This window comes from Myxine glutinosa, chromosome 5, assembly GCF_964187855.1.
Source record: "Myxine glutinosa chromosome 5, kmMyxGlut1.1, whole genome shotgun sequence".
NCBI classification, from domain to species: Eukaryota; Metazoa; Chordata; class Myxini; order Myxiniformes; family Myxinidae; genus Myxine; species Myxine glutinosa.
Window position 1 is genome coordinate 106,454,433 of NC_136265.1, and position 14,150 is coordinate 106,468,582.

Here is a 14,150-nt window from a genome sequence, read left to right on the forward strand (position 1 = left end):
ACTGGTCACAACGCGTGTCCCCTACTGGTCACAACGCGTGTCCCCTACTGGTCACAATGCGTGTCCCCTACTGGTCACAACGCGTGTCCCCTACTGGTCACAACGCGTGTCCCCTACTGGTCTCAACGCGTGTCCCCTACTGGTCACAACGCGTGTCTCCTACTGGTCACAATGCGTGTCCCCTACTGGTCACAACGCGTGTCCCCTACTGGTCTCAACGCGTGTCCCCTACTGGTCACAAAGCGTGTCTCCTACTGGTCACAACGCATGTCCCCTACTGGTCACAATGCGTGTCCCCTACTGGTCACAATGCGTGTCCCCTACTGGTCACAATGCGTGTCCCTACTGGTCACAACGCGTGTCCGCTACTGGTCACAACGCGTGTCCCCTACTGGTCACAACGCGTGTCCCCTACTGGTCACAATGCGTGTCCCCTACTGGTCACAATGCGTGTCCCCTACTGGTCACAATAAGTGTCCCCTACTGGTCACAATAAGTGTCCTCTACTGGTCACAATGCGTGTCCCCTACTGGTCACAATGCGTGTGCCCTACTGGTCACAATGCGTGTCCCCTACTGGTCACAATGCATGTCCCCTACTGGTCACAATAAGTGTCCCCTACTGGTCACAATGCGTGTCCCCTACTGGTCACAATGCATGCCCTCTACTGGTCACAATGCGTGTCCCCTACTGGTCACAATGCGTGTCCCTTACTGGTCACAATGCGTGTCCCCTACTGGTCACAATGCGTGTCCCCTACTGGTCACAATGCGTGTCCCCTACTGGTCACAATACGTGTCCCCTACTGGTCACAATACGTGTCCCCTACTGGTCACAATACGTGTCCCCGACTGGTCACAATACGTGTCCCCTACTGGTTACAATACGTGTCCCCTCCTGGTCACAATACGTGTCCCCTCCTGGTCACAATACGTGTCCCCTACTGGTCACAATGAATATCATTCATACAAGCACTCATAGGACAAATTGTTTTAGGTACGCAAAGGAACAAAATAATTTACAGTTTCTGTAACTTATCATAATAAAGCCATTTCCAAAGTTTCAGTTTAATATGTTAAAGGGTAAGGGGAAAAAAGTCTGGAAAAGCGCAGGTGGGACGGACAGACGGAGAGCAAACCTGTAGTCCGTTCGGATGAAACCAGCAGGGGACCAATAAGGCCAAGAAAAGAGGAGATAATCGAGAGATGTAGTGACCTGAAATAGGAGGGTTGGGTTAGGTAGGGTTAATGGGGATATAAAGATTGTGGTTAGAGATGAGGGGGTGACAGGTGACATGCAAGGGTGTCGCAACACCTGCTTGAAGCCGAGGAGGGAAGAGTGGGATTTAGCGGCCTCAGAAAGGCAGTTCATCAAACGAGAGAAAACAGGGAAAAAAAGGTTGAGGTATGCAGTGTCTACATTTTGGGAGTTTAATCACGAGAGAGTTCCTGAAAGACCACATGCATTCTGGGGGAGATGGAGAGGGTCGGAGCAGAGGGAGCAAGACTGGAAGAGAGGTGGAAAAAACAGACTTTTCAGAAAACTTTTCAACAGCTTGAGCTATTACAGTGAACAACCTGCGGAATGTCCTTCATAATAATTATAATAGTAGTAACTATTATATTTAATTATTGCAAACAAGGTGTTGTACCAGCTTCTGCCACCGCACTGGTGTTATCCAATGGAAAAACAGCGCCAGGAAAGGATGAGCCAAACGACAGGTGGTATATGCGGTGGCTGGTGTTTAACTGGCAAAGGCAAAACAAAAAGGGAACATTACGACCAATCGAAAAAGACGACAAAAAACAAAAGCTGCATAGCAGCACAAACATACGACAACCAACTACATGACGCCCCAACATCAAGTGCAATGCGCATTAGAGAACAAAATGCAGTGTCTCCTCTGGAATTTACAACTGGAGTCAAGAAAGAAAACAAAACATGAGAATTTAAAATTAAAACATTCATCAAGAAGCAAAAATCATGAAGGAAAATGGAATAAAAAACTAACAGAGGCAACAACCGAACACTCCACTCCACTCCCCCAAATCCCAAGTCATCCACCCCCTCCCAAATCTGTTCCCTCTCTACCCCCCACCCCAACTCTTTCCTCCACTCCCCCTTTCTTCCTGTGCTTAACATTACACATGAAACTTTTACGCAGGAAGAGGCCATTTGGCACAATATTTTGGCACCAGACTAAAACAAATGGCCGCCATCTTGGTTTTCTGGATGGCCTAAGACATCAGGCCGATTATGCCTATGCCGATTAAACACTGCATGGGGTTTTTGCATCAGATGTCCATTAGTTTTGTTTAAAGCGAGTGTTATTCACGATGAAGGAGCCAGAAAAATATAATCAATGTAAGGAAAGGTTTAATGTAAGTAAGGTTTAATTAAGCCTATCAGCATGCACTGTATGCAGCTCCATAAAAATAGCATTACGTAATTAGCTCACCTGGAACAAAGTTCAGGGGAGCTTATGTGATGGCGCGTCGTCCGTCCGGCAGTCAACACTTGTAACTTCCTGAAACCGCTGAAGGGATTGTGACTAAACTTGGCACAAATTATATTTGTTGTGTTGGGACAAAAGTTTGTTCACGGCATTACAAAGAAAATTGGGGTCTAATGGGGTTTACCGGGGTCAAAGTGTATCCACGTTTGACCCCCCCATAATAGGAATTGGCTTTTTCCTCTGAAACTACACACACTATTTCGATGAAACTTGACCACAACCTTCATCACCTGTGATGTATCAGTGTTTGTTCAAGGCATTAGCAAAATTGGGGTCTGAGGAGGTATATGGGGGTTGGGTGTGGGGGTAAGGGGAGTGGGTTGGCCCCCAAAATATGTATTTTTGTCTTTGTTTAAAGTCTTATGATTATGTTAGTTTGATTCTACATTGGTTTAATGGTTTAATGGAAAGTATGGATGGACTGAAGGAAAAGATGAACAAGTGGAAGGAATGTATGGAGACAAAAGGTCTGAAAGTGAATATCAGAAAGACGAAGGTGATGGCAAGTGGTAAAGCATGTGGTGAGGTGGAAAGAACTGGGAAGTGGCCGTGTGCTGTGTGCAGGAAGGGTGTCGGAGTGAACTCCATTCAATGTACAATGTGCGCTGAGTGGGTTCATCAAAAATGTAGTGGTCTGAGAGGGTCATTTACCAGTGTGGCAGCGACATTCAAATGTAAGGTGTGCACAGAGGGAGCTGCAGATGGAGGAAATGTTGAGTTGAATCTTGGAGACGGCGTGAAGCTGGAAGGTGTGAAAACATTTTGCTACCTCGGAGACATGCTGAATGGAGAAGGTGGATCAGACTCGGCAAACGGTTGCTCGAGTGAGATGTGCATGGAAGATGTTTCGGGAACTGAGTGGCGTGCTGATGAGGAGAGTGTCGCTGAAGCTGAAGGGAAAGGTGTATGCTGCATGTGTGAGAAGTGTTATGATTTATGGGAGCGAGACATGTGTAATGAACGTAGAGCAGCAACGAAGGCTGGAAAGGGTGGAAATGCGAATGGTTCGATTGATGTGCGGAGTATCGTTGAGAGAGAGGAAGACAAATGATGAATTGCGAAAGATGATGGGAATATTGCCTGTGATTGATGCTGTGAAGAGGAACAGGTTGAGATGGTTTGGTCATGTGTTGAGGAAGGATGAAAGTGACTGGTTGAGAAGAGTGATGGAAATTAATGTAGAAGGAAGTAGAGGACGGGGAAGACCGAGAAAGACTTGGCTAAAGATGGTGGAAGAAGAAATGCGGGCAAGGGGGTTAGTTAACAAGGGGAGATGCAGAAAATAGGGCAAAATGGAGAAGATTGTCATGGGGACCGAAAGGCTAACCCCCGCTCTAGCAGGGAAAATGGCCTTAAAATGCATGTTGTTGTTGTTGTTGTTGATTCTACATGCTGCCCTGTCTTCTAACAACCATCGAAATTTGTTTAAAATAACTTTAGTCAGTGCAGTGTACTGTTTATTCGACCAGGTGAGCGCCAGGGGTATTGCTCCTGTTTTTTTATGAAACCTCGAGTAAGGTTTAGTCAGGCCTGTCAGCACACACGGTACGCGGCTCCATAAAAATAGCGTTATGTAATTTTTGATTAAACCTCGAGTAAGGTTTAGTCAAGCCTGTCAGCACAAACGGTACGCGGCTCCATAAAAATAGCGTTATGTAATTTTTGATTAAACCTTGAGTAAGGTTTAATCAAGCCTGTCAGCACAAACGGTACGCGGCTCCATAAAAATAGCGTTATGTAATTTTTGATTAAACCTTGAGTAAGGTTTAATAAAGCCTGTCAGCACACACGGTACACGGCTCCATAAAAATAGCGTTATGTAATTTTTGATTAAACCTTGAGTAAGGTTTAATCAAGCCTGTCAGCACAAACGGTACGCGGCTCCATAAAAATAGCGTTATGTAATTTTTGATTAAACCTTGAGTAAGGTTTAATAAAGCCTGTCAGCACACACGGTACACGGCTCCATAAAAATAGCGTTATGTAATTTTTGATTAAATCTTGAGTAAGGTTTAATCAAGCCTGTCAGCACAAACGGTACGCGGCTCCATAAAAATAGCGTTATGTAATTTTTGATTAAACCTTGAGTAAGGTTTAATCAAGCCTGTCAGCACAAACGGTACGCGGCTCCATAAAAATAGCGTTATGTAATTTTTGATTAAACCTTGAGTAAGGTTTAATCAAGCCTGTCAGCACAAACGGTATGCGGCTCCATAAAAATAGCGTTATGTAATTTTTGATTAAACCTTGAGTAAGGTTTAATAAAGCCTGTCAGCACACATGGTACACGTCTCCATAAAAATAGCGTTATGTAATTTTTGATTAAACCTTGAGGAAGGTTTAATAAAGCCGGTCAGCACACATGCTACGTGGCTCCATAAAAATAGCGTTATGTAATTTTTGATTAAACCTTGAGTAAGGTTTAATCAAGCCTGTCAGCACAAACGGTACGCGGCTCCATAAAAATAGCGTTATGTAATTTTTGATTAAACCTTGAGTAAGGTTTAATAAAGCCTGTCAGCACACACGGTACACGGCTCCATAAAAATAGCGTTATGTAATTTTTGATTAAACCTTGAGTAAGGTTTAATAAAGCCTGTCAGCACACACGGTACACGGCTCCATAAAAATAGCGTTATGTAATTTTTGATTAAACCTTGAGTAAGGTTTAATAAAGCCTGTCAGCACACATGGTATGCGGCTCCATAAAAATAGCGTTGCATGGGGATTATAGGGGATTATACATGAAAGAGGATTGGACATGATCGTGGATTAGACATGATAGCGGATTATACATGAAAGTGGATTATACATGAAAGCGGATTATACATGATAGAGGATTATAATTGATAGCGGATTATACATGATAGAGGATTATACACGATAGCGGATTATACACGACAGCGGATTATACATGAAAGCGGATTATATATGATAGAGGATTATACATGATAGCGGGTTATACATGATAGCGGATTATACACGATAGAGGATTATACACGAAAGCGGATTATACATGAAAGCGGATTATACATGATAGAGGATTATACATGATAGTGGATTATACATGAAAGTGGATTATACATGAAAGCGGATTATACAAGAAAGCGGATCCCACTTCCTTCAATCCCACTCCTCCCTCCAGGTCTTTAAAACAGCTGTTCACCACCATCTCTTATCTTCCCCCATCCAAAACCTTGATCTTTTCTACCCCCACTAATTCACCCCAGATCCACCTTGTTTGTAATTCCAACTTCTTTCCTGGTAGTCCTGGCAGTGTCCATATGTTTTATGCCTCTCCCACCCCCTTTCCCATGCCTCCCCCCCAAAGCCCTCTCCCTCCCACAGATCTCTCGATCTCTCGATGTCTCCATGTCTCTCGGTTCCTGCTCTAAAATGTTGTGTTGTGTTTGTGTCCTTCCCCCTCTCTCCCCATCTTGTCTACCGCTCCCGATGTTATTTGTTCTATGTGTCGGTTTGTCGGTTATGTGTCGGTTTGTCGGTTTGTCTTTCTGTGTGATAAATGTTCGCTCTTTCACGAGCCTCGATCTTTTATACAAAAAAAAAGTGGATAATACATGAAAGCGGAATATACAAGAAAGCGGATTATACATGATAGAGGATTATACATGATAGAGGATTATACATGAAAGCGGATAATACAAGAAAGCGGATTATACATGATAGAGGATTATACATGATAGAGGATTATAATTGATAGCGGATTATACACGATAGAGGATTATACACGAAAGCAGACTATACATGAAAGCGGATTTTACATGAAAGCGGATTGTACATGAAAGCGGATTATACATGAAAGCGCATTATACATGAAAGCGGATTATACATGAAAGCGGATTATACATGAAAGCGGATTATACATGAAAGCGGTTTATACATGAAAGCGGTTTATACATGAAAGCGGATTATACATGATAGTGTATAATCCCCCCATTTCCCCAGATAGATTGTCAAATTTCAACTCGTTATTTTATCGTCCATGCGATATTGTTTGATTATAGTTCGTTTTGGTTTGAATTTCCTGTAACTCGTAATTAATTAATCGTGTTCTGCTCCTCGTGTGTGGCCTTGTAGTTGTACCCCCGTCGGTGTTTTGTTAACTTAAGCATGTTTTGCTTGGCTCTTGGTTTTTTCCCTTCTACCCCGAACATAATACTCTGTCTAACGTTCTAAATCCCCACCCCCACCCCCCCCCCCCCCCAAAAAAAACCAAAAAAAACAAAAACATTTATTTTCTTTTCTCCACATGTACTGTTGTCTCATCCTGTATTTTCTGTCCAGGTGTGCTGTTCGCCCCGCCCCCATTATCTCCTTGCCATCCACCGTTTGCCCTGTTCACGTGACTCGTGGTGGTCCCTCTCGGCTCTCCCCCCGTTGGTATTTTTGTGCATATAAGATTGTTCACAGTTCTGTTTAAATATTATTTTAATATGTTTAACCTTTCCCCTTCTGTGTTTTATTCAGTGGTATATTACAACACGCTGTTTTTCTTCCTATTTAAAAGGCTTTTCTCAATTTCCTCTCCAACTCATTCCACTTCAAAAAAAAGAAATTCAATAGCTTATACGTCTCCCTCACTACATGGTCTAAATTCACATTCATTCCATCCCTCCTCCATCGTTCTGAATCGGATTGCTAACTTGAAAATCACAACAAACCCAATTTGTTATCAATGTTCGTCTTTCATTAATCATCCACTTTCTAAACTCCCCTCTTGCCCCTCCCATCCAAATCCCCCCCCCCCCTTGCACCTACACTCCTAAACTACCCCCTTGCCCCTCCACTCTTAAACTCCCCCCTTGCCCCTCCACTCCTGAATTACCCCCTTGCCCTTCCCCTCCTAAACTCCCCCTTTGCCCCTCCCCTCCTAATCCCCCCCCTTGCCCCTACACTCCTGATCTCCCCCCTTGCCCTTCCCCTCCTAAACTCCCCCCTTGCCCCTCCCCTCCAAATCCCCCCCCTTGCCCCTACACTCATAAACTCCCCCCTTGCCCCTCCACTTCTAAACTTCCCCCTTGCCCCTTCCCTCCAAAACTCCCCCCTTGCCCCTCCCCTCCTAAACTCCCCCCTCACTCCTCCCCTTCAAAACTCCCCCCCAATCCCTCCCATTCAATTCTCCCCCCATACCATTCCTCTCCAATTCTCCCTCCTCCCCCCTCCTCCTCCAAGCTGCCTCCTCCCCACTTCGTCTCCCTTCTATCTCATACCTCCACCCCCCCAAACCTTCTACTTTCCTCTGCCCCCCCTCAAACAACCCCTCACTGTGCCTCATCCCTTCACCATCAAACCTTTCATCCTCCTCATCCTTCCCTTTCTTGGAACTCTTCTGCAACATCTGACACACTATCAACTGCTCTCCCTACCTCCCCCTCTCATCCTTCATCTTACCCTACTCATCCCCTCCCCTGTCCTGTACCCGATGCTCCCCCTCTCTCTTCATTAACGGTATGGACCTCAAACATCCGGGGCCTTCGCTCAAACCTGACTGATCTCTCCATACAGGTTGCTTCTGACAATCCAGACTTGATCTGCTTAACAGAGACTTTCCTCCTTCAAGATGTCTCTGATTCCTTAATATCTCTTCCTGGTTACTCCCTCCTCCGGTATGATAGACCTGAGCCTCGGCCTGGTGGTGGGGTGGCTATCTTTGTCAAAAACTCTTCCTCACTCTCCTTGCACTGCCCTCTTTCCTCCTCACCCGCAGGAGTACCTCTGGTTACGGCTTCCTCTCCGCTCCCACCTTTTGTTCATATGTGTTCTGTACCGTCCCCCAAACAGTGATGACTCCATCTACATTTCACTGTCTGACAACATGGACCAACTTCTATCCACTCATCCCAACTCTCTCTTCCTCATATGTGGTGACTTCAACTGTCATCATGCCACCTGGTTGGGTGTGGGTTCCTCTCTCACCAGTCATGGCACCTCAGCAAAGGACTTCTGTGACTCACTGGGATTGACACAATCTGTCAATTTCCCGACCCGGATCTCAGCCAATGGAGTATCTTCTCTTCTAGACTTGGTTATGACAAACTTCCCTGCTAATGTCTGCTGCTCTTCTTCTGCTCCAATCGGTTCTTCTGATCATGTGCTTGTCAAAGTGGGCATCTCTCTGGCCATTCTCAGAGAGCCTCCTCAGCGTCGACGAGTCTGACATTTCACTCAGGCCGACGGGGACGTCTTCAAGCAGCCATCAATCGTCTGGATTGGTCTCCCATCTCCACTGCCTCTGACATCAATTCTTCCTGGGAATTCTTCCAAAGCAAACTGATCTCTCTCATGCACAGATTTATCCCATCTCGCCTTCAATCGTCTTACCCTTCCTCCCGTCCATGGTACACTGAATCTTGTGGTGAGGCAGTTGCCCTGAAACAACTTGCCTTTGCCTCTTGGAAGGCTAATCCAACTGAAGGCAATCTCAGTTCCTTCCACCAAGCTCAGAACAAGTGTGTGTCTACCCTCAGGAGTGCCAGGAAGCACTATCTCTCCTCACTCAAGAATGAACTCTCAAACCTGTCTCCTTCCTCCAAATCCTGGTGGCGTCTGGTCAAATCCGTTTCTGGTGTTTGTTCCCCCTCCATCCCCTCCCTTACCTCAAATGGCCACACAGTTGACATCGCACGTGACAAAGCCGAATGCCTCAACTCTGTGTTCGCCTCAAAATCCTTAGTCCCAAACCCATCTCTCTCTGTTCCCACCTTTCCCAGTCGAACCCAACTGCTCCTGGACTCTGTGTCCTTCTCTCCTGACAAGGTGGAGGAGTTTTTGTCAAACCTCGACACTGATTCTGCAACTGGACCAGACGGCATCAGACCACGGGTCCTAAAATCCTGCTCTGCCGCTCTATCTCACCCTCTCTCTGTTCTTTTCACCCTATCTTTTGCTCAAGGTCATCTGCCAGCATCCTGGAAATCAGCTAACATTACCGCTTTACACAAAAAAGGTGCAAAAACAGATCCTTGCAACTACAGACCAATCAGCCTGCTCCCAATTATCAGCAAAGTCATGGAATCCATCATTGCTTCGGATATGAAATCTTTCCTCTTCTCCAATGGCTTGATCTCTGATCATCAATTTGGTTTCAGACCAGGTCACTCTACTCTGGACATGCTGCTTCTGCTGTCTCAACAATGGATGGAGGTCCTCAATGCCAAACAGGAAATCAGAGCTGTCTCCCTTGACATATCACGGGCCTTTGATACGGTCTGGCACCCAGCTCTGCTCACCAAACTCTCCTCCTATGGTATCCATGGAAATCTCCATGCATGGCTTGCGGACTTCCTCTCTGGTCGTAGTCAACATGTAGCCCTGAATGGATTTCTCTCATCTCCCCTTCCTGTTCAGGCTGGAGTTCCCCAAGGAAGTGTGCTGGGCCCTGTGCTTTTTCTGGTCTTTATCAATGATCTCTCCGACTCTCTGGAAAATCCTCTCTATCTCTTTGCTGATGACTCCACTCTCTGCCGCTCCATTCCTCGTCCCTCAGATCGGCAGTCTGCAGCCTCCTCACTCTCTGAAGACCTGGACAAAATCACAGACTGGTCAAACAAGTGGAACATGTCTTTCAATCCTGACAAATCTCACTCTCTTACTATGTCTCTCCGAAAAGATCGACTGGACAACCCTCCCATCTACTTTCTCAACAATCCTCTCCAAGAAGTTCTGTCGCTCAAGCTTTTGGGTCTCACTATCTGCCATGATCTTTCTTGGGAAAACCACATTTCCAACCTGGCCTCCAAAGCCAGTCGCCGACTGGGCATCCTCCGTCGTGCGAAGTCCTTCCTCGGCATACCTGAGCTCCTCACCACATACAAGGCTTTCATCCGCAGCTCAATGGAATACTGTTCTCCCCTATGGGCTGGCGCTCCTGCCTCACACCTGGCTCGGCTTCACGCTGTCGAATCCAAAGCTTTCAAAATCATTGGAATCTCCCGCGATGAAGCTATCTCTGAGGGCCTTTCACTCACTCACCGCAGGCAGGTAGGTGGTCTTTCTGTCTTCTACCGACTCCTCTCCGGCCTTGCTCCCCCAGCTCTCTCTGTGCTCTGTCCCCCAAATATTCCTACAGGTCGCACAAGATCTGCCAGCAACCCTCTGATGGTTAAACTGCCGAAATCTCGGCTCTCTGCTCACCTTCACTCTTTCATTCCTCTTTTCTCCCGCCTGTGGAACAAACTCCCACACTCCCTTCAATCCCTCTCCTCCCTCCAGGTCTTTAAAACAGCTGCTCACCACCATCTCTTATCTTCCCCCATCCATAACCTTGCTCTTTTCTACCCCCACTAATTCACCCCAGATCCACCTTGTTTGAAATTCCAACTTCTTTCCTGGAAATCCTGGCAGTGTCCATATGTTTATACCTCTCCCACCCCCCCCCCCTTCACATGCCTCCCCCCCAAAGCCCTCTCCCTCCCACAGATCTCTCGATGTCTCCATGTCTCTCGGTCCCTGCTCTCAAATGTTGTGTTTGTGTCCTTCCCCCTCTCTCCCCATCTTGTCTACCGCTCCCGATGTTATTTGTTTTATGTGTCTGTTTGTCTTTCTGTGTGATTAATGTTCGCTCTTTCACGAGCCTCGATCTTGTATACAAATAGTGGATTATACATGATAGCGGGTTATACATGAAAGCGGATTTTATACATGATAGCAGGTTATACATGAAAGCGGATTATACATGAAAGCGCATTATACATGAAAGCGGGTTATACATGAAAGCGGATTATACATGAAAGCGGATTATACATGAAAGCGGATTATACATGAAAGCGGATTATACATGATAGAGGGTTATACATGAAAGCGGATTATACATGAAAGCGGATTATACATGAAAGCGGTTTATACATGAAAGTGGATTATACATGAAAGCGGATTATACATGATAGAGGATTATACATGATAGCGGGTTATACATGAAAGCGGATTCTACATGATAGAGGATTATACATGATAGCGGGTTATACATGAAAGCGGATTATACATGATAGCGGGTTATACATGAAAGCGGATTATACATGAAAGCGGATTTTACATGAAAGCGGATTATACATGAAAGCGGATTATACATGAAAGCGGGTTATACATGAAAGCGGATTATACAAGAAAGCGGATTATAATTGATAGCGGATTGTACATGATAGAGGATTATACATGATCGCGGATTATACATGATAGCGGATTATACATGATAGTGGATTGTACATGAGTAATTACGGTAAATTCTGATTTTCAACAAGTATTTACGAGTTGTTTGAACCTGAATGTACAATGAACACAAAGCACATCGGACAAAGATTTACTGAAACAGCAAAACTGACATAAAGGTAGACACGTCAAAGAGGAGAAAAAAAATACAACTCACCGTGGTAATTCCCAAAGTATCAACATCGTGAACTGCAAAACAACAGGTTGAAAGATCTCAGAAACATGAAATTGATAATTTCAAATCACGGAACGCAAATACAGCAGAGCAACACAATGATCCTTTCCATCCAGTGCGTTATGCACAGAAGAACAACAACACAACAACAACATGCATTTTAAGGCCATTTTCCCTGCGAGAGCGGGGGTTCGCCTTGCGGACCCCATGACAATCTTCTCCATTTTGCCCTATTTTCTGCATCTCCCCTTGTTAACCCCCTTGCCCGCATTTCTTCTTCCACCATCTTTAGCCAAGTCTTTCTCGGTCTTCCCCGACCTCTACTTCCTTCTACATTAATTTCCATCACTCTTCTCAACCAATCACTTTCATCCTTCCTCAACACATGACCAAACCATCTCAACCTGTTCCGCTTCACAGCATCAATCACAGGCAATATTCCCATCATCTTTCGCAATTCATCATTTGTCTTCCTCTCTCTCAACGATACTCCGCACATCCATCGAACCATTCGCATTTCCACCCTTCCCAGCCTTCGTTGCTGCTCTACGTTCATTACCCATGTCTCGCTCCCATAAATCATAACACTTCTCACACATGCAGCATACACCTTTCCCTTCAGCTTCAACGACACTCCCCCTCCTCATCAGCACGCCACTCAGTTCCCGAAACTTCTTCCATGCACATCTCACTCTTGCAACCATTGCCGAGTCTGATCCACCTTCTCCATTCAGCATGTCTCCGAGGTAGCAAAATGTTTTCACACCTTCCAGCTTCACGCCGTCTCCAAGATCCAACTCAACATTTCCTCCATCTGCAGCTCCCTCTGTGCACACCTTACATTTGAATGTAGCTGCCACACTGGTTAATGACCCTCTCAGACCACTACATTTTTGATGAACCCACTCAGCGCACATTGTACATTGAATGGAGTTCACTCCGACACCCTTCCTGCACACAGCACATGGCCACTTCCCAGTTCTTTCCACCTCACCACATGCTTTACCACTTGCCATCACCTTTGTCTTTCCGATATTCACCTTCAGACCTTTTGTCTCCATACATTCCTTCCACTCGTTCATCTTTTCCTTCAGTCCATCCATACTTTCCGCAATCAACACCAGATCATCTGGATACAACAACTCCCACGGTAAACCCTCCTTTACGTTCTGAGCCAGCACCTCCATCACAGCTACAAATAGTAGTGGACTTAGTACCGACCCCTGATGCACTCCCACCTTCACTTCAAACTCACCACTGTTCCCATCCTTCGTCCTTACAGCTGTACGCGCTCTTTTGTACATTGCCCTCACTACTCTGATCAATCATTCCTCCACTCCTAACTTCCTCAATGCCCATGTCAATACTTCGCGTGGAACCCTATCGAATGCTTTCTCCAGATCAACAAACCCAAGAAACAACTTCTTCCTCTTCTGCATGTACTTCTCCTGCAACTGCCTCACAATAAAGAGCGCGTCTGTCATTCCTCTTCCTGGCATAAACCCAAACTGCATTTCGTCGATCTTCACCTTCTTCCTTATCCTCCTCTCCAACACCCTTTCCAATACCTTCATTCCATGCTCCAATAACTTTATCGCTCATTACGAGCCACACTCCAGAGGGTCACCTTTCCCCTTGTATAGAGGGACGAGGGTACTGAGTTCCCAATCCACTGGAATGCGGCCTTCTTTCACCACCAGATTACAGATCTCTGTCATTCTCTTCACACCCCAACTTCCTGCTGCCTTCAACATATCTCCCACAACTCCCGTCGGCCCTCCCGCTTTTCTACTCTTCATTGCTTTTATAGCTTCCTCAACTTCCTTCTCAGTTATCTTCTCTGCCGTTCCTAAAACTGGGTTACTCTCGATGTTGCCATCCCATTCATTCTCTGCATTCAACAGCATTTCCATATATCTTTTCAATCTTCCTTTAATTCCATCTGGGTCCACAACGATTTGTCCCACTTCATCCTTCGAGCAACTCACCCCCATCACATCACACCTCTCTTTTGCTATCTGCTTTGCAATCCTGAATACTGCTCTCTGACCCTCTTCTGAATCCAAGCTTTCTCCGAACATTTTCCTACATGCCTCCTGCGCCTTTGCTACCTCTTTCTTTGCAGCCTTCTTGGCTGCCTTATAACTTGCATGCTCTGCGTTTTCTGCTCCCGTACCCTTCGCCTTCTGCCACTCCTTGAACTTCTTCCTCTTCTCGTCAATCCTCTTTCCAACG

At 45.7% G+C, this 14,150-nt stretch overlaps 1 protein-coding gene across 2 annotated transcripts in view; it reads right to left on the minus strand.

The window, feature by feature from the left end:
* The window catches only part of LOC137427268 (endoplasmic reticulum-Golgi intermediate compartment protein 3), a 66,111-nt gene that overhangs the window by 28,466 nt on the left and 23,495 nt on the right, over positions 1–14,150 (minus strand). For both annotated transcript variants that reach the window (XR_013623530.1, XM_078778487.1), the window contains exons 8-9: positions 11,898–11,929; positions 1,652–1,748 (exon numbers count right to left, since the gene is read on the minus strand). Coding sequence is in view for 1 of the 2 variants with exons in the window: in XM_078778487.1 (XP_078634613.1) it covers positions 1,652–1,748; positions 11,898–11,929 (129 nt within the window). In the remaining variant the exon portion in view is untranslated. The remainder of the gene's footprint in view (positions 1–1,651; positions 1,749–11,897; positions 11,930–14,150) is intronic.